This window comes from Epinephelus fuscoguttatus, linkage group LG6 (genome assembly GCF_011397635.1).
Source record: "Epinephelus fuscoguttatus linkage group LG6, E.fuscoguttatus.final_Chr_v1".
Taxonomy (NCBI): domain Eukaryota; kingdom Metazoa; phylum Chordata; class Actinopteri; order Perciformes; family Serranidae; genus Epinephelus; species Epinephelus fuscoguttatus.
Window position 1 is genome coordinate 36,832,803 of NC_064757.1, and position 21,876 is coordinate 36,854,678.

The following is a 21,876-nucleotide window of genomic DNA, read 5'->3' on the forward strand; positions in this document are numbered from 1 at the left end:
AGCTCTGCACTCAGGATTTCTGATAAATGGGGTATGATACGGTGTTGGTTATGGTCGCTTAGCAACCTCAGTCATAACCTGTCTCCACAACGTGCCACTAGCCCAGCACCTACTAATGTGTGCTCACCCTTTTTCTCTAATAACTTAAGACCACAGAGGTTTCCTCCTCTTCCTCCTCTCCAAAAATAAACAGACCTGATGATTTAAAAGGGTAAAAACACTGAATAAAGCTGATTCACATTAATTTAAAAAGTGCTTTTCCGATGTTCTTATCGTGCAGTGTCTGACGTGAAAACACAAATGGCTCTATCAGGAGCCAGTGTTTCGGTTGTCCATTCCGGGTTACTGTAGAAACATGGCTGTACAATATGGCAATCTCTGTAGACAAGGACCGGCTCCCTATGTAGATATAAATTGCTTATTCTAAGGTAACAAAAATACAACAATTCTTATTTTCAGGTGATTATACACCAAAGAAATCATACTACATTATATTCCATTTCTGCCACTATATCCCCCTAAATCCTACGCACTAGTCCTTTAACACCTGTTTAATGACTGACTGTATTTCCTTTCCTGTTTCATCTGATTTATCAAGCGTCCCAGTGCAACAGCATGTGATCTAGAGTGCTAAATACAATGGCAAAGAGCAAAGTGAACCTGGAGCGCTTCGTGTTCACAGGGCACAGGTTAAGTGAACCACACCGCGGACTTGAAGCGAACCGAACGTGGTCTGTGCACAGTTCACTTCAGAGGGGTCTCTGTTCTCTTGGAGTGTTTACATATGCGCAAAAAATGCTGAGTCACAGGTTAAACCAGTTAAATATTAAATACATTAGATTACATTACATTAAATCCATTTAGTCCATAATTACAAGATTAATCAAGGGTTTATCAAACTCCAAAACACTGCACACTGACCCATAATACTCAGACACATGACTTGCAGCATTGCAGCAAATGCTGAGCCTGGATAAACTCTGTGTCTGGACGACCCCACGCTGTTTTGTTGCAGTCCCTTGCGCTGGCAGCCCCACTGTGGCTCCTTTCAAATGAACAGCTGACTGTTGGTGGATAATAGGATGTGTCTAGTGTCAAAGCTGCACCCTTTGTACACCCATCATCCCCATCTGCTTTTGCTATTTAAAGAGGACAGTCATCATTCAGACAACCTAAACAAGGAAGGCTTAACAAAACACGTCATCTTAAATGACAAATGACCAATGGCATCGTTTTCTCTGGTGTTAACAGTCTCAGTATGAGATATTTGAGGCAATGAGGACGCAGAAAGGTCACAGTTATGAGGCAACGTTTAAAGTTGCTGATGCTCGTACTTTGATTTTTAGAGCCCATGTGGATTTTGAACAGATTGAACATCAAAGGGAAGTGGCAGAGAACTCTGGACACTATCTACATTTTTATCCCTGAAGAAGTATTAAAATATAAGCAGGTGAGGTTACAGATCAGGTTTAAAGTATCTGAAGACATAGCACAAGTGCACGGCCTTCTTTATCCACATCAAAGCAGCTCAACAGGTGGAGCTGGCACCAGGGAAAGAACAGGGTCACACGGAGGGCACCCTTTACGGAGCAGACTCCCTCAGGGAAAAGCACGCTGGTCACAGATGAGGTACATCAGCAGGAGGCAGGGAGGCGGGTAACGGTCCTTCCTCGGGCAAAACTGTCAGTGGATTAATTGTAAATGTGAAGTGAGGAAAAAACTGCTGGAGGGAGATTTGTGGTGAGGAGCAAGCCAGATTAAATTTGTGATATGTTAGCTGTGATATTAGCACATCTTAGTTTAAGTCAATTTAAATCTTCCACTCAGATCCCCCCCAACAAAATATCAGTCTATAGACAGGTGAGGTCTCTTCCTGTCCTTTATGTCAGTTCTATAGTTTGTCTAAGCTCAGTAAGGCAGGTAACAATGGTTAAATGCATTCATCTGATATGAATATATTGTCGCATTGGTTCGGTGTTAAAAACGAAAAAGGACTTAAGGATTTCTGAGCTGGCATATTTTTGGGCAGGTATGGGTGGGAAGAGATTAGCACATGGGAGTAGATTTGAGGAAGCAGTTGATAAGCCCACAGGAAATAGCGAGCTCCCACCATAGCTGGTGCAGATAAAACACACACAATAGATGGTTAAGTCTGTGGAGCTCACAATGTCAGCGGAGGACACAGCAGAAGAGGCGTGTGAAAGGAAACAGGACGGAGCGCTGGAAAGTTGGGGTGTGATAGGTGCAAAGTTGATCTTGAATTTCATAAATTACTGCTAACATAACCTAGTCATATGTGGAGAGCGCTGAACGTGAGTGGAAGTGTAGATGAAGAACAGGCCTTAGTGCTGTTTATTCAAGGCACTGCAGTGGAGCAGTCGGGTTTGCTCAGGCTGAAAATCGAGGTACACCAAAATCCAAAGTGAAGATTTCAGCGGGAGTTGTGCATCACGTACACTCCTCTCAGAACTTCAGGCTTTGCAACAATGCAATGTAACTTAAAGGTCCAGTGTGTCGGATTCAGGGGACATATTTGCAGAAATTGAAAATAATATAATGTTTTCTTTGGTATATAATGACCTGAAAATAAGAACCGCACTTTCATTACCTCAAGCCCCGTTTCCACCGAGCAGTTCGGTACAGTTCCGTTTGGTTCAATTTTTTCCGTTTCCACTGTGAAAAGTTGTGGATGGCACCAATGGAACCGTTCCGTACGGTCTCAATGTTTGGTCCCCCCTCTGTTGGGGTACCTAGCACACAGATCTGGTGCTAACAGGTGGAGCTGTGAACACTGCAGTCTGTTGATTGGTCAGTAGAGGACGGTCACTCTGCTCAGGGCTGAGTTGTGTCTGGTTTTGAGGCTCATGTAACCACTGTTCATACTGTGGAGAGTTTTACATATAGTAGTAAAGTGTAACTATGAAATGAAAGGATGTCAGAGTTGGAGAAAAAAATAACTTAATTCACTGGGCCGACTGCCGGCAACTTTTAAGGTGGAACGTTTACTTGTAATGTTACTCAGTGTATAAGTTGATGATTAGAATCCATCAGCACACCTTAAAATTCACTGTGACAACTCTAACCATTACTTAGTTTATATATGACATACACTTTGAGAAACGAGTGGATGAAGCATTTATACATATTAATTTTGACCAGGCTATGTAACAGAATATATTCTAATCCTCACTCAGAGAAAAAAAGCGTTGTGGAGTGTTGTTCCTGTGGGCTCCAGCAACACTAAACCTCTGAGCTTGCCTGAGAAGGACTAAATGCACAAAGCTGCTATTTTTAAATATCCCATGGAGAGAGACTCTCACTGCAGCCTGTTCTATTTTGTTCTGAAAATGTCAGCGTGCAGCCTCGTTCTGTGGACGATAAACGAGGTGCAGACTTCCATCTGTGTCACTGGTAATGAGGAAATACAGTGAGTGCTGGACTGAGTAGTGAGTGACAACCCTGCCCACATTTAAGAGTGCTGTTGGAAACACGAGGGTCTTGGTACCATGTCTGAAGGGTTGCTGTTGGCTCCTAAGGTACCATACCGAAAGTGTTTGGTGGAAACGGAGCTTTGGAATGAGATGTTTATATCTACATAAGAGCAGGTCTTCGTCCAGGGGTCGGCGCCATTCTTCTACAGTAGCCCAGAGCGGACAAACCAAACACTGGTTCTAGATAGGGCCATTCACATTTTCGTGTAAGCAGAACCTCCACTTACACGAGATTTCCACTTACACAGGTAGAGGACGAGAGAGGAGGAATGGCTGCTGCAAGGTTGCGTAGCTCTGGAGATTGGTGGTGTACCTGTGAATGCTGTGCCCCAGTGCCCACAGAAGAGGAATGCCTCTGTTGCAAGGAATGGGACCAGTTGCAGCCTTATTTTCAAGGTCTGGATGTGACCGAGGACGGGACACCTCCACCTGGAGGGGAACTGCCCATTGGTTCGACATCCCATTGTTTCGACCATATTAAACTCATTGTTCCGAAGTCCGTTCTGAAATCATCATGATGCCCTGTGGTTAAGGTCTGGTTAGGTTTAGGCACAAAAACCACTTGGTTAGGGTCAGGCAAAGATCATGGTGTGGGTTAAAATGAAAAAGAAAGTGACAAACACATAAGCTGTGAGCCTGCTCCGTCTCAAGCCGGTTGCGGCGTACCATACGCCCGCTGCAAGCCGTTCAGCACTGCGGACAGTCGGACTAATGGGATGTCGAACCAATGGGCTGTCGAACCAATGACATGGACCCCACCTGGAGTAGTATCCAGCTGGGCTTTATCTAGAGCTCGCGAGATATATTTCGGCCGCACTTTGGAAAGCAGAGCTAAATGGTAAACAAACATGGCACCACACCGGTAAGGTAAGACAACACGTTTACATGTCATTTTCTATATGTTCTCTGACATTTATCCTCACGATATGAGGCGGCCTTTGTGGAAAAAAAGCTTGTTTAGTGGACTAACTTTGCACTTGAAGGTTGCCCGTTCACTTACGTTTTAACAGGTCTGACGCTACTATGCGCCCCGGCTGTATCTAGGCTAACGGCTAACATGCTAACTATTATTTTTATGTCACTAGTCACTTGAAACAAATTTAGGACAATAGGAGACAGGTTGAAATAAACCGAAATTTCCCTTTAAGTTATCAGAAAAATAGGTGTGCACATATCAGCAGGTGCTGGGCTGGCGGCCCATCTGCAACGAGCCAAAAAGTGTCAGAGAAACATTTATTTGTAATGTGAGACTTCTTTATTCAGTGTTTTTACCGGTTTGAATCTGTTTGTTTTTGAATTTGTGCTCATCCATAGGTAGTGTAATAAATCAGTGAATGACTTTAAGAGTTACGTTGTTTATAATGATTTCTTTGTTTCCCTGGCACAAAAACGGGGAATAGGACAGTTTACATCTGTAAGATGGCTACAATGAAGCCTTCACTTCTAAACCATTTGGGTTGTAACCACCTCCTTACATCTGCACAATCATAAAATGGTAATAAGGAGATTTTATTGGCTACTGTACTAAGCCAATAAAACTGTACCTACTGTATCATTCTTTGACACCTGAATTGGCTCTGAATGAAACTCACCCTGGATTGTGACACAAGGGTTTTTCCTTCCTATTGTGTGCGCTTGTTCTATATTCAAGCTCCTGGCAGCTGCTGTGCCGTCGCCGTCAGCTCCCTTCACCCTGCAGTCAACTGAGAACCTTTTCCAATCTGCTGCAAGACAAGTGTGTTTGTGTGTACACCAGTGTATGTGTGCAGGTGTGACGTCAACTGTGATCCCCTGAGAACGGATAAATGACAAAAGATGTGTTTCTTCCCATCTCGCCTCCTCTTTCCCTCGTCAGTTTCAGGAGACAGTGCTGACACAGAGGCAGCAATGACGGAGCATCTGCGTCTGTCGGTTTGCCTGATGCCCCAGCAGACCCTCCACCGTTGCCTGAGCTGCAGGCCCAAGGGACAGTTGGGTCCTGAAGACGCCTCTTTTGTCACAATACTGTCAAGCCAAGGGTGGTCACTCTCCAACTGAGCCCAGAGGTGACAGAGCTGTGGAGAAGCCCCCTGACCTCAACGCACCTCACTCTGTCAGAGAACTGTCAGTCTCAGGGACCCAGCGCCATGGGCAGGGAGTCACAGTAAAGAGTTAATGTGGTGACATGCAGAAAAAACGAGTTCACGGGGCATGCAACACTCCCCGCTCGCCCACGCAGCCGTAAGCACACACACAAAGACCTTGTCACTCAAGCAAACAGGGTATGTGATCTGACACAAGATGGAGGGTGCTTACGTAACACTTGAATCATTTCAAAGGTGTAATTGGATGTCTGTTTGGGTCGGGTGGAAGAGGCTCTTGGCACTGGCAAGTCTGCCAAAATAACTAACAGACGTATTTCTGGATGGAAAAAAATACTGAAACATACAAAAAATCCGACCTGATATTCATTTTATTTTACATGCTGAACATATCTGGTACAATGTTTCTGTCGAAATGTACATTTAGTAGTAAAAGGTACTGTAACTTCACCCAAAGTTTCATTTTAAATACTGCGTACTATCCTTGTTAAATGCAGACAAGAAGAAAAAAATATATATTTTCTTCACATTATAATTCCCCCCAAAATAAATTGCTTTCAGAGGGAAAGAGCACATTAATTCAAAACGACACATTAATTCAAAATAGATGCAAATTCATGTTTCGAAAAAGTGGTTGTCTTCACAAAAAAAAAAAGAGATGGATGTGACACAAGCTCACATCCAGGAATCACATTTCCTTCATCCAGTTTGAATTCTAAGAACGGCCTATTACAAACGATCATCTCTTCACCTTCGAGAGCAGAGCGTAGTGCACTCGCTGCCTTGTGTAAGAAGGACTTCCTAATCACCTGCTTGTGAGGCAGCAACAGATATGTAACATGACTTCTGTGTGCATACATGATGTAAACGCAGGTCCGAAAGCCTCATGTACAACACTTTGTTACATTCACCATAAAAAAGTTGCATAAAACCACAAACATGGACACAAATTCAGAGATTTAAAAAACACTGCTCACACAACACAACCGATACAAACTGCTTGTTATAAATCACAGAAGTGGATTTTTGTGTCGAGAAGACGCTTAATATCCTGCACAGCCCATCGACTCCAGCCATTAGTAATTAAGGGCTGTTTAAATGTATCATGGCAAAGAAATGCCTCATTTTTACTGCTTTAAAATTCAATATGTTATTTAATCATGTCATTGAAACAAACAAATTAAGGCAGCATGGAGGTATTGGAGAAGCACGTCATCCCCAAATGACCATTTGTACATCAATTACTCACCCTGTGTTGTTATTCCTATGCCTGCAGTGAAAGAAGAATCCAAACACTGAGACAATTTCGTAATGAATTGAAGTCATATAGTTTCATGTTTAACAACAGCAAAACTGTATCACAATCAGTAGTTTGTGTTACTGTGTGACAGACCATAGATTTGGGACGAGACAAAACTGTTTTAGAACGTTGCAGAGAAAAGTTGCAGTGGAGTCTGAGCTCGACTCAAGCCAGCTGATGATGTCACCTCCAACTCAGCTGGTCAAATCTCTCTCTGGTTGCTGGTTTTAGAACATAAAGCATGTCACCTGTTTTTACAGCCAATCGGCTTGCAGTGAAGACTGCTGGTCAAGTTAAAATGACCACAGAAGGTATATGTCTATATGTCTGTCCCCACCAATCCCTCTGTTTCCATCCTCATGGGTTGTCGGTGTCAGATGATGGGTAGCTGCTGCTGCTGCTAGCTGTTTGTGTTCATGCCTGTAACATGACTATAAAAGTATCAGGTAGGTCTAAATCCACTGGAGTTTGGAACAATTAAAAATCTTTGTGGGGGAATTAAAAAGTCGTTTTCCATCTGTTGGCCTTTCAAATGAATCAAGTGCTGGAAAATGATTTAAATGTTTCTATTTATGTAGGCCATTAATCTTATTTATGCACAGAGCATCAACAGAGAGGCCGAGGGAGGGAAGGAGTGAGACACTTTGTCCGTGTTATATACGTCTTGTATATGAAATGTCTGTGTTGCGGCTGCTTTTTTCAAACAAATCTGTCGCCTGCATCCAGGCGCTGTCTCCATGTCACACATTAGACAACAACTACCTAGAAGAACAGCGACATGCTATGATCCACCTCACACACAAACTAGTAGCGCAGCACTGGATTGCACGTGTGCTGCGGTCATTTCATTCATCTCACGGACTGATTTAGCGTAGCATGTGCAACATATAGACCGATGTGGCACTGTAATTAACGGACAAATTAAAGAGAGGAGCAGCTTTGTGTCTCTCTGAGTGTTGCTGGAGAACTTGTGAATGAGTGAGTGGGGCAGAGCTGAGAGGACAGATGCACACTGGTATGCTCTATGTAACGCAACCTGACGCTTTATCGATACAAACGCTGTTGCCTCTATGTATATTGTGCATTGTCATTATGTCGCTCAGCCCTAGTAGCCAGTAACTATCCTCATTCATATTCTAAGAAGCTACAAATTATATTCAGCCACAAAATAAGCCTGAAAAGCTGGAAATCAGAACAGAAGTACAGAGAGTTGTTGCATAGAGATGATACACCATCTCATCTAGTCGCATTGGTGTGAACCAGCAGGTTTTTAGAACGTTGCAGAATGGCATCTTGCAATTAATTGTCTGAACTGGGCTTAACATAACCTGACTAACTGATCGAGGCAGTGGTAGACCAGCAGCTCCTGTGTTCAGTGAAGTAAAAAGACTGTTTTTGTAAACAGAGTCTGTCGGAGCATTGAAAAGTTTTACTTTTTGTTCAGTTCACAGACAGAAAGGTTTGTCTGTTTGGGAAGTACTAAGCATACAACTTGATAAATGAGACTTGAATTATTCTGCACAAGTTGTGAGAATTTGTATTTGGATTCTTCGTTCACCTGGGGCAGGCAAGAAAAACATTTCTTCATGAATTCAACATAACACAGGGTGACTTATTGATACACAAATGATAATTTAGGTGGTTTTGTATTCCTTTAAGTAAAAAAATAATACATACTGGAATTCGTTGCCATTATGAATCAAATAATCTGTAAAAGGCAAGTACAAGGCAGTCCTGGACAACACAGTGTTTTGCTGCCTATAACTATTCGATATCACATATTTGATATTAAGGTAAGGACAGCATATCAACCATATAATCAATTCATTCTCTCGTTCAACGTCATCCCTTAGTGTTTTATTCCTATTTGAATTTCAAAACAGCTCGGCAGTCAAATAATGTAGGTCATCCCATTTAAACATGATATAATAATCATCCTGAACTCCACAAATACTGTCTCATTAGAGCCACAGTGGAACCGTCTACCTTTGTTCTTTGACTCTAATAAAACCCACACCAAAGTTCACTTCAAAGTATTTGTGGAGAATGTGCTGTATTCCACACACTCTTACTGTAAACACACACTCAATTTTTCATGAATCGGGGATTTAGTGCAGCAACATTATGCATGTATCCTTGTTTGTGCGTACACATGAGGCCCCTGGAGTTGGTGCAGATGAAGGCAGTGGTCATTTCTTTGTGTTTCATAGTGGTTTCCCAGGAAGTGGAGCATCAGCTCCTGCAGTGTGGTCAATCATTTAAACTGACCAGGAATGTAGAGTCGTGAGGCTCTTGGCAGTTGTGCATCCTCACCTTTACAGATATTTAGTTTAGAGCTCCTCGAAGAAGGCCACCCTGGTCTTGGTGCTCTGTAGTGTAAGCTGTAGAGGAGACAGGGACATAAGAGCAGATACAGTTTTTAATCTGTGCTGGAAGTAAACAAGAACAGAATATACTGCAGTGCAGCAAGCAGGCAAGCAAAACTGCTCACCAAATGGCAATGTCACAGAAATCACTACCTGCCCTTTCCCTCAGCCTCTCTGCTGGACCTAATCCTGCTATGTATTTCCAACGCGAGCACCATGTACAACAATTCTGCCTTAATTTCTGACTTTATCGCAAGCAACACGTAGCAGATGTGATGTGACAGTCAACAAGCTTACAGGATGAAAGTCTGAACCTAACTTTTATAATTCAGTTTGAGTGCACATGTGTAAAATCCCCAGCACCCTGGATGGGTCTCTGCAGTTCTGGGGAGCTGGCTGCACTTCATGTCCTGCTAAAACCACTCCGTCATGAGAGCCTGCTCTTGTGCTGGGATTATATAGTGTATTTAAATCATTCTGTGTACTCCATATACTGCAATATGCTGCAGTTACAGTAAGACCTAAAATTAGAAACACTCATATCCATTGATGAATTTAAAGACATCACAAAAAATGGGTGATACAGTTGTGCTTGTTGTTCTTGAGAGGCCACTGTGTTTGAATAGCTGTTGCTCTATTGTGGATTTTTGTATTACATGTTGTTGCATTTTAATGTGTTTTGATCTGTGGCTACCTCAGCCAGGTCTCTCTTGTAAAAGTCAATCTCAATGGGACCTCCTGGTTAAATGAAGGTCAAACAAATAAAAATAAAACAGTGACTACGTCCCCATACACAATATAGTCCAGGTTTTGCCTTTATTCCAAAGAAGACAATAGTCCTACTAAGCTGTTTACATGACTAATGAAAATGAATATTCCACTTATATTCCCATTTACGTGCAGCCATGCATACTCCATAGGAAAAAGTTTTCTAGTGGTGCAAACACAGCGTCCCTTTTTCCCTCCTTCAAACAGCTTCTTGAAAACGTTGGTGTTGCAATATTTGTGCACATATGAAAGCTGTTGATATCTAAGTCTTTCATGATGTTTGAAAGTAGGTGTTTTTCCAATTTTCCATAAATGTGGGCTTTTCTTTTGGACATGCATTTCTACCTCAGCCTTGCAAACTGTTGGCTAGTTGGTGTGTGTAGAACGCATCCACGACAAAGCACAGAGCTGACCGTAAACAGACAAGAGGCCATGTGCTGCAAACTGCCCTTAAAAACCCAGTTGAGAGGCATATTCTGAATGCGTTATATACTTGTCCAAAAAAAAAAAAAAAAAAAAAAAAAAAAATTAAATTATGAATCATTATGAAATATTAGTGATCATGGAAAATAGGGATGCCCCCTAATAGTTGACCAAACATTAGCCGACGAGAAAGGTCATCAGTCGGCAAGACTTCATTGGTTGCTTAGTCGCAGAAAAAAAAAAATCCTGAAACTTTATTAGGAGCTGCACCTTGTCAAAATATATCAAAATCTACATGACTGGACCATGTGGGAATTTAATTTGAAAGGACAGACACAGGAAGTGACCACGCTCAGCAGTGCGGTTATTCCACAGGCTAGTTAATAACATGTCGGGCAGGAAATCCAAAGTGTGGGATCATTTTGAGAAGGTGAAGGACGAACCCAAGGTGATATGTAAACTCATCTTCATTGGTCGACTACAAACATGACGTATCATCTGAAACATGGAAGTAGCTACATGCCCATTAGCCCACAGCGTCATTAACAGGCGGCTCGCTCAGTGTGTGACGTGCACTTGGAGATAAAATATAGGCCTATATTAATGAAGGTTCATTAGTACGCTTTTGTATTTCTCTGTAATGTAGCACAGTGTTAACAATGTTACTGATACTATTCTTTCTCACATCTTCAACTCAAACCACCAAAATATATCATTTAATCATTAAATCAATACCGTAAACATGCGGCCGACTAGTCGACTAATGGCCCTAAATGACGACTATTGGTTGACTAGGAAAATTCTTAGTCGGGGGCAGCCCTAGTAGAAAATAATGGATCAAACGTTTTCAACTGACTGGTTTGTTTTACTGCAGTTCCAATGAAGACATTCACATATGCATGTTTAATCCAGCCATGCCTCTGATCAACACCAGAGTAAATTTAAAAGGGCTCTCAGCACCTTCCAGCAAAACATGTGATTTGACTTGCTTCCCCTGACAAATCAATAGACTAAGTGATCATAAGAAGAGGATAATTGAAGAGTCAGTAGACGTGTGTGTTTACTGCAAACATACCCCCAAGGTTACTCTGTTTTTTAATGAATCTCTGATGCTATGTGAAAATATGCAGCATTATTGATACTTACACTGGAAAAAAAAGACCAGACTCAGTCAGAGTTTACAACTGTCCCTGACAGACAAGGTAGGCTTTTCAAACTCTCCACCACAGGGGGAGCAGGACGGATAGAAGATCAATGCCAGTCAGAGAAAATACTGTTAATTGTTTTTCTCTCCAGGTTTAAATGAGCTGCTGATGGATTAATTCAGGCCACTGACTGTGCTTTAACCCCTTCAGCTAGCGACGCATTAGCTCGTCTAATGCAGCACTACTTCAGATTGATTGGGCAAACTTTTTCCCCTCTTCAACATCTGTAGGGTAAAGGGAATTAAAGCGGCTGCCAAAGTAAATATTAGAGCGGGGATGATGGAGGACAGTTTGGGAAATCCAGGTTATTTCTGGGGAATGTGTAGATGGAGGGACTTAAGCAAATCCAAACACATGATGTGTGGCTAAGGGGTGGATTTGCAGCATAATGTTTACAGATCACCTTCTATTGTCCCGGCTGACAGGCAGCCTGAACTGTACTTGTGGGTGTGAAAGCCTGAGTGCGTGTCTAACTCCGCAGCATTGTGCTCCACACTGCCCACAGCCTCCATGCAGGAAAGAGCGAAAACTCTTTGTTAAAGGTCCCAGGTATTAATACTGTGAATAGCACAATGCATTTTCCAGAGGAGAGATCCTTCTGTATGTTGTTTCAATATGCAGCAGAGCACAGTGAGAGCAAACCAAATGGTTGACCTCCTTCCTGTGCTACTCCACACAGTCTGGATGGACTCTGTGAAACTTCATACAGAATCACTGCAGCCCTTGTGATTCAGGTGTTGAGAATGAGCCCTCTTGGCAGGACCGGTACTAACAGAGCAGAACCTGTGGCCTGGTAGAAGTGCAAAGGCGCTGGGCTGTGTTAAGGGGCCATTCATTAATCATGGAGGGAGTCTGGACGGAGAAAACTTTGCTCGGGGGTGCAGCTCCTCCTGATGCTTCTGGCTCAGAGATCTGTGCTTCGTTGCACATTCCCTCTGCTCTTCTTTTCCCCAGGTCTCCCTCTCATCCCTTCCCCTCTCTGGCTGCTACTTCAGAGTACATTCTTAGCATGTCTCCGTGACTCAGCCTCCCCAAAACTTCTCTCCTCTTTTGGCAAAGCCAACTTCCACCCCTATCCTACCAAAATTAGTGCATATATTCAGATGTTTGAAGAAGAGGAAAAAAGCAATGATGTTGTAAGGTACGTGTTTTGCATCCTTGACGCAGTAAATTCTGAAAGCACACACTAGACTCACTATCGATGCATCTGGGAGACGCACTATTATTTTCCCCAGCAATGCTACATTGTGAACAACACATCTGTGTTGAAATCATGGAAACAGTGGCCTCGTGTGACTTTATTTAATTTGAAATCATTTCTCATGTCACAGAAACTACTGAGAAGGAATCTTGTGCTTTGGATGTTACTGTCATGCTGCTGGTGATGTCCACCGCCACCCCTGCTCTCTGAAGCTCTGTGCACTGAGGCGGTGTCGCTGGCACAGCAAAGGGCCTTGAGGACTGCTGCTAGATAATAACTGCATGTTTTTGATTCCTAAAATGTACCCAAATTCACAGGTATGAAGGGTATAACTACAGGTATTCCTTTAATATATTAATCTCAACACGATTTGGCTTCCCACAATTAAATGAACATGATGCTTTAAATGCATGCTTGGAACAACGTAACTAACCTTAGCCTGCGTTACCTCACTAAATCCCCGTCCTTCTCCAGCCTCAACTCGGTCATCCGTGACAGCAACGATCCAGCTCCCAAAGACAGACTAAACTGACCAATGTAATTGCATTTAACTAAAGATATGTTTCCAATAACAGTTTCATTTGGTTGGACTCTGTGATGGTGAATTTACTTTTAGTCAGCTTATATTTTAGGTACCATTTCATGTACATTTTGCTGCTAGTGGTTACTTTTTTTATACCTGTTATGCATTCAGTTGCTCTTTCAAACTCGGTGCCAACTAATTTGGAACAAGACTCATGAGCTGCTTGGACAGAGACGGATGAAATTTGTGTTTCAAATGACGCTTGCGCTGCAGAAGGGGAGAAAATTAGCATGTCCACCCGAGTGTCATGTTTCCATCACTGCCGATTGGAGCTGGAGCCAATAAATACCCGTGACTACGACAGAGTCATTTGTCCTGGGAATGAATGTTGACTGTAACCTTTCCCACTAAAGACCAAAGTCTGATGTTAGTGGGAGTTAGAGGACTTTTTGTCTGGTGGGAAAGGGGCTTTAGTTTCTTACTCTTGATCCCTTTTCCCTTCTCCCTGCAATGCTGTGTGCTCCCGCCCCTTCCCTCACAAGCAAGATGAATGCCGCCTGCCTCTGGTTCAATTAAACCAACACTTTTAACTTAGCTGCTTCTCCTCCTGCATGCCAAAGGTGCCCCATCCATCCAGATGACTAATCACCCAGCAAAAAGTAATTAGTGCTCCTTTAACAAGTGTATTTTACAGTTGGAGACAAGAAGGGAGGAGGGGTGGGCTTTTTTTTGCCTGTTACACAATGTGCTGAGAGCACAGCTCAAATTTTCATTTGATACTTTTATTGAAATTACAGAGATAGTGGAGTAGGCAGATAAAGCAGAATGAGTCTAATCTGCCAGTTCATCAGAGGACAGCTGAAATAGAATCTACTTTTTATAACTATTCCATTGCCTCTGACCAATCAATTTAGAAATATCCCAGAAGCTGAAAGAGTCTGTCACTTTTTTTGTGTCAATTCATATCATCGCCGAGCCAGCCACTTGGGTAAGATGAAATAGCTATTCTTACTGATGGAGCCGACATTACATGTATACAGAAACACAGATTTCCCTCTTGGTTGATCTGTGGGAACTTTTTTTTTTTTTACACCTAAGACCAGTAATCACTGTGCACTTTCAGAGGTCATAGTAAAAGATGAATGATTCCCGCTCCTCCCTCCAGTGGGCCCCATCAAAGAAGCAACTTTAGGTTGAAAAATTAACCCAGGGCCAAGTGGAGACCGTTGCTATTGAGCGATGCTCTGAGAATCAATACTCCGCCTTAAAATAATATGATGGTTAGGCGTGGGTGTTGTACGAGAAAGGACTATCAAGTTTTTGATAGATACTTATCCTTGGGAGATGATGTAAGATCAGTAATAAGACCACTTTTACACTTTGATTCATGTGTCTCCAGCTGTTCAGACAGCTAAAACGCAACTTATAGATGTAACTAAGTTGCATTAGTAGTGTGTTTTTCTCCCTCTTACACAACTTAATGGATATCTACATTCACAGGCCACTTATCTGATAGAAAAAAGATTAATTTGAAGAGATACAAGTGCGATTCAAAGTGGATTTGATGCAATTCAGTTGTGATTAGGAGTTGATATTCTAACTTTTTAAAAATAACACTCAACTTTTAGCTCAAATACTGAATCAGAATTGTAAAGATATGCTGCAATGCACCAGCAAAGACAGGGAGAAAGAAGACAATGCTGGATTTAAAATACTTATACCTCGGCTTTGCAACTTTTTTATGAGTAAATATATGCATTCAACACATTTGTTAGAGCTCAAGTTGACACACACTGTGCTTTGGTGAGTCACAATGAACAGCCGTGGTGAAGAATTTCCCTCTTATTGTGCCAGATAAGACTGAAGACTCCCATCCTTTCTGTGCCTCCTCAACAGAACAGTATTATTCCTGGATTATTGGCAAGCATAGAGCGTTGTTGTTTGTTTCTGTTTTTTTTTTTTTTTTTTTTATACCTCGATTCACTGGTCGTTGTCAGTCTTTAGAGTTTGGTAAATATTTGTGTTTTGCACACGAACCTTTAAATAAAACAGCTCGTCTCCAATTACAGTTTTGCTTTTTATAGGGTGGAGTTCAGGCAGGATTGAAATTGAGCAAAGTGTTAATTCAGGCAGGACACGATGTCAAGCTCAGCTCACATCCCAGCTACATCAGCAGTTCTCAAACAACCAAATCAACTGATGGAGCAGCTGATTGATGGAAGGGAGTCAGCTGATAGATCACATGATTCCTTTCCATGCAACCAACTGGCAAAGATCATTCAGCGCACCATATATAAACTGCTCTGGCCTGCCTACTGTTGCTGCTTCCTCTGTGAGCTGCTTTGCAACCTGCCTCCACCCCAGCTCCTCCTTTTCATGCTGTGTCTGACTTATCAATGTCATTTCTGTTTGTCACTGATGCTGCTCTGTTCTGTTCCCCAGGGTCTTTGCTGCTGTTCTCCCTGCTTAAGGCTTTCCAGGCACATGGAAAGGCAGAGAGGTGTGCTCTCCCTGACTTAGGCTTTCCATGTAGGCGCATGGAAGGGCAGAGAGGTGTGCTCTCTCTTCCTTGAGGCTTTCCACACAAGCACGTGAAAGGGCAGAGAGGTGGAAGAGACTTTCTGTGTAGGCCTATGAAAAGCAGGGGGGCCCCGGAACAGAGCCATAACGCCAAAAATAATACTGCACATGGAAACAAAGTTTTCTTTGACTACAGTGTTCCTGACTGAAGTAGCATTATTATAACTGTTAACACAGGTGTGACTTTCCTATTATTGACTACTCATCTTGATAACTTCACTCTCTTACCCCTTCTCCACCAACATAGAACAGGTTCTGTTCTGGTTCCCACACCTAATGTCGAACTGGTTAGAGCACTTTGACCAAAAGTAAATTGGTTCAGAACCCAAAGAGTTGGTACCCAGCTGAAACCAAAAAAAAGCAGGTTTTTCTTAACAAGAAGTGCAAGCCATGAGGACTTCAGTTGGCATGTCATCTTCTACAGATTAAAGAGTATGGATGGAGAAGAGAACAATGGAAAAGTCAACTGTGAAATCACCAGAAAAAAACGAGCTTGTAGTGCCCTGACTTTGCTACAACTGTTTACATCCGTTGTGCATTGTGCAGTGCCCTCCGTCAATGACACATCCCTGATTAAAGTGGCTCTGCACAAAACTGGTGGCAACACAGGCTGGTTTGTTAGATATCACTAACTGAACAGAACTGGTTCAAGAAGCAGAGCTAATTTGGCGTAAGAAGGTATATTAGTGCGGATGGCTTTAAGTAGGTATGTGTTTAGGGAATGTAGCAAGCTAACAGGAGAGGGGCAAGTCGAACACACACACCAAGCACATGAATGCAGATCGTTTCTTTCAGCTGCATCAATTTTTTGTTTCCAAATTTCAGCAGAATTTGGGTCAGATCTGTGGTTGTGTATTGATGTAGGCAAACTGGTTTACCTTTACACCCCGGTTTGCCAAAATCACCTTCAGGTGTTAATGTAATTAGATTCCTGTCATACTGCCAAAGACCTACTGATGAATGTTGTGCGTGTATACAAGGAGCTACAATAACCACACGTTTGACTGTGTGTACACAAACATGAACAGATGAGGCATGAATGGGGACAGTCAACGTATGAGGAGTATTTTCTTTTAAACGATGGTCTAGCGTGCATGCAGCTGAGCTCATACAGTAGCTACCTTTTTAAAGTTGCTGTGCTTGCTGGTCCCCTGCTCAGTGTTCTGGTTGTGAATGATGTCCAGAGGAGTCTCCCTCTCCTTCATCTTCAGACTTTCAATCTCTGTCTTCAGCTCATTCAGCTGCTCCTGCAGGTGCTTGCTCTTCTCCATGTACTCGACTCTGGACATGATCAAATTGCAGGTTGGTCAGCAGTTTAGTAGATTATACTGTATGTCCCCTTGTATGACTCCATTATATCTCACTGTAAGAGCTGGTCTTTTCATAGCCATATGAATAAATATGGCAACACTGGGCATCCTTGTTTTACTCCACTTGATAGGAGCATAGACTTAGATATACAACCATTATTGATCAGCCTCAAGTGTGTAGTATTTGATAAGACACTAAGCCTATAAAATAGTAGTCATAGTAATACTAATTTGGAAAATAAAGTCTAAATGAGCTTATTCAAAGTTCCTCCATAGAAGGGGAAACACTTAAGGAAAAATCTCACCTGCACACTTTCTTTTAGTGCCACAGTTTCTTTAATTTTTTTGATATCTCTCAATTCCACTGCAGTCTTTTTTCAAGTTTTGTGATTTGTTACCCCGACCTGTAGTCTCTGTCCTTACTTGCCTTTATTTTAAAAACCTAATTATCTAATTACATGACAACAAAGACTCAGGTCAAGCTCCAAAGCCGGGGTCATATTTATCTTAACGTAGTTTTACCTGTCAGGCATCACTGACACCAAGAGCTAGAGAAAAACAAAGCTTGAATGCCGGCAGTGACATCAGTGACAGCTCATGCTGAGGGTCAACTGCCTGCCTGAACCCCCGAATCAAAATATGCATATTAAAAAAACGACTGTGTGTGTCCTCCAAGTGCAATCCAGAATAAAGTAAGATCTTTCTCAACATATTTAAAATTAATCCAAAATTCATCAGATAAACAATCCCTTCAATTTTCACTGAGGCCCAAAATATCAGGCAGCATAAGCAGAGTAAAAAGAAGGCCACTCACTTCTCTTTCTCAATCTCCATGGAGAGGCGTTTCATGTCAGTATCTTTAAAATCAAAGCTGAGGTTCTCCCTGCTGAAGCTCAGGTCGGGCGGCATGCTGTCAGGTGCCAGTCCTGGGGACTGGGAGGGGAGATGGAGAGACAGATTAGAGGAAGGGAGGCGATGTAGACGAACTGACAGGGACAAAAGAGCAGTAAATGGTGCAGAATAAAGAAGTGGGAGTGACAGAGAAAGAAAAGAGAAAAGGATATGAAAGGTAAAATATATCTACAATGGAGGGGCAGATAGAATAAAGTTGAAGGTGGTGGTATATAGAAGAGGAGGAAGGCATGGAAATATGAAATGGACATACAGGGCACGATGTACGCAGAGAGAACTGTTTGGAAGGGAAGAGAAAAAAAGACCATTTTGATAGTCGCAGTCCATGAATACACAAATATACGCTTTTAAATCCTGACCAAATGTCTGAAATACTTGGCCACATGCCACCTCAGGACTCGGCTGGTTAAAAAGTGGATCTAATACATAATATAAATGTAAATCCATTGGTTGGCATGTGAATCCAAACGACAGTGTGGATACATTTGATGTAAATAGTCTGGACGAGCAGGGAAGGCAATCTGACCAAGTTCAGCGGAAATAGGTAATAATGTGTATGCATACGAGTGTGTGTATGTGTGTAGATCTTTTCATGCATGGGCTGATAACTGTATAAGGGAGTTCCAGATGCAGCATGTCTATTGTATGAATGTATGTGCACCAGTGTGTGTCTGTGTGTGTGTTTAGGGTCTTCATTCATAAGCTTATAAGCGAGTAGTTCTCTATCTACGGCCAGCATCTCAATATGTATCTGTGTGTGTGTGTGTGTGTGTGTGTGTGTGTGTGTGTGTAAGCAGCTGAATGTGCAGTGTGTGGGTTTTTAGCATGTTGGAAGCTCTTGTGTAGGCTGCCTTATGTGCTGCCTGTTCTTACGCAAGCATCTCCTGTTCAGTGTGGCTTTGCGGGTCTATAGTTCTTTATGTGTGTGTGAGCTATTTTCAGTCAAGCTGAAACTATATGGTCATGTCCATACCATATAACAGGGACAGATGTACTGCATAATATATATCCATTATGGCTGTTGACATTATTAATCCATCTTTACTTTCAATTAACCCATTTATCTTTGTCTTTAAATATGAAAGAAGTAAGAAATGCCCATCATAATTCACGACTGCCAGCAGTGTCATCTTGAAATTGCTCACTTTGTCTAAACAATACATAATAATTAGATTTCTTTGGGGATATTATCGTGTATCTGGGGACTATGGATGAAAAATGGTCTTTTCAGTTATGTAAATTACATTACATTTACAGTAATGTTTATTAATGTGAAGAGCTGCAACGATTAATTGATTGGTTATTTTTCAAGCAAAATGCCAAACGTTTAATGGTTTCTTATATAACAGGGAATTTCATATTTTTACACAAACAAGACATTTAAAGACATCACTTTGCGCTCTAGGATACTGAACGGTTAATTACTAATGAAAATAATTGTTAAGCCCCTTTCCCACTGTGCAAAAAAAATCACTAACACCAAATAAAATCTGGCTTTTGTGTTTAATAGGAAAGGTTATAATCAGCATTCACTCCCCAGATAATTAGCAATTGACTTGCAGTATTCAGGGGTATGTATCAGCTCCAGCTCTGATAAGCAGTGATGGAAATGGAAATATCTGCCTTTTCGCAGCAATGACATGCTACCACAAAGTACTGTCTGTCTCTGTCCTAGCAACACTTAACTATCGTTCAAAATTAGAAAGCATCAACTTTAAAAGAGACTGAATAAGTGACAAATATAACAAAATAAGCAACCACTGTTACGTTTTCTCTGGCCTTCATGCTGCTTTCTACTGTTTACGAACCCCATTTTCTGGTGTGTCCGCGACGTTGCATGTGACACAATAGGGAAAAAAACAGAGCCATACTTGTCTGCTGCAGAGCCTTGTACACAGCTCTGGTCCTCTGGCAATAGAAAAGTAGTCTATTGCCTATTTTAAGCACGTTTTGCCGCATTTAAGAAACAATATACATGCTCATTTTGGTGGAGAAAGGGTATTAGTTGCAGCTCAATTAATATACACTGCCCCTGATTAATCAATTAGCAGAATTTACATGATTTATTTCGTGGCATAAACTTATTAATTAATTCTATAATTTATGTATTTTTTTGTTTTAAAGGAGTAGCATATGCATTCGGAAGATATGCTGATGACTCAGAGTCTGATTCCGGTCGTCTGCACACGGTTTTCACCACTGAGGTGACTGAGCTAGCAGCTAATGGTGCTAACAGCGTGAACAGTGCTTACAATGGCAGCAGTGCTGACAGGGCTAACAGTGTCAACCTGTGAGGGGGGACCGGAGGGTGGGTGCTACTCTTCCACAATGATAACACTGGTCAGGGTGATGTTATCAGTGGTAAACGCTGTATAAACGTAAACACACACGGGCTCACATGTACTAAAATGCACACACCATCACAACAAAAAACAGAGAGGCTTAGATAACAGCACATACAGAGGGACACAGAGCGTGACTTGCTCTCTGCTCAGGACGCCATTACTCCACTATATCATTACATAGGAAATAGTGGTTTGCTGCTCTTAATGCTCTGAATGTCATATGCAGCTGCTTTAAGAGAGGACAAACGCTTATGTGTTGTAAGTATGCATGTGTATGTTCTCAGCCCGTTACCGCATAGACAGCCCTGCTGGTAATCTCCAGCAGCTTGTGCTTTGCCCTGCGCTCTGACTCCCTGGCTTCCTGCAGGTCCTGTTTCAGCTGCTCAGCCTCCTTGGCCCTGAGGGACAAACAGACAGACAGATGCAGTTAATACTTTAATTCACCTCCCAGTCCTTCAAAGGAGACAGTATTATCTAAATTAAATCCAAAATTATCTTACATAATCGGTACGTCGGTACTCGACGAAGCGGGAATGTCACTTTGTTATTACCCAGGTGATCAATGTGTCACCAGAGCACACAATCATTTCTAGCTCCATTATTCCACCATAGAGTTTTCACACAGAGATGTAAGAATGTTATATGCAGGTGATTACATTTCTTTTGATTGTGTTCCTGAACACTCAGTAGTTCCTCGTTGATGTGGGGGAGCTATGCGCCTCAAGGGTTTGAGTGGACATAGTCATTTACATGTTGAGTGCCACAGGTTTAAATTTCTCTGGTGTAAAAAGTGCTCATCCAGAAATTGCAGTTACTGGCAAGTGGTTAATGGTGCCCATTTGAAATGATTGCCTAATAAATGGTGAAGTACAGGATGTGAAGTGATATTCTTAGAATCTACGTACACTGCGTTATTTTGAAAATGACTTCAGTTCTTTGCTACAATGGATTGGCATCTATCAAGCTTCACAGAGTGCTGATTAAGGATCACTCATCGAGTCATCTCCTTATCCATCTGACCTCTAAAGAAATAAAAAAAGTCAACAGCAGATATGATAAGTACTTGTTTGAACCACTCCGGGATGTATGAAAAAGAAAATGACCAAATTTCTCTTTAGGGCACAGATAAAACAAATGAAAAAGTTTTAGCTCCGTGGAGCTTCAATGTGTGAGAAAACAGAGTGTTTGACAGGGACTCCCTCCATCAATCGATACTACTGCTTACAATTAACGAGCACAAATTAACTGCTGCACCTCAGACCTAGGAGAAAAGCTGCTGAACAAAAGCTTTCTCCCTCTTTTTCTTCTGTGTGCAGCAGTGTGGCTGTAACCGCATGATTACCTGCCTTTCAGCTGCAGTGCAAGAACAAA

At 42.0% G+C, this 21,876-nt stretch overlaps 1 protein-coding gene across 1 annotated transcript in view; it reads right to left on the bottom strand.

Moving 5' to 3' along the window:
* Positions 1-5,936: 5,936 nt before the first annotated feature.
* The window catches only part of nf2a (NF2, moesin-ezrin-radixin like (MERLIN) tumor suppressor a), a 39,721-nt gene continuing 23,781 nt past the window's right edge, over positions 5,937-21,876 (bottom strand). The window contains exons 13-16 of the mRNA XM_049578536.1: positions 20,798-20,903; positions 18,063-18,181; positions 17,060-17,219; positions 5,937-9,253 (exon numbers count right to left, since the gene is read on the bottom strand). Of these exons, the coding sequence (XP_049434493.1) occupies positions 9,203-9,253; positions 17,060-17,219; positions 18,063-18,181; positions 20,798-20,903 (436 nt within the window). The 3' untranslated portion in view covers positions 5,937-9,202. The remainder of the gene's footprint in view (positions 9,254-17,059; positions 17,220-18,062; positions 18,182-20,797; positions 20,904-21,876) is intronic.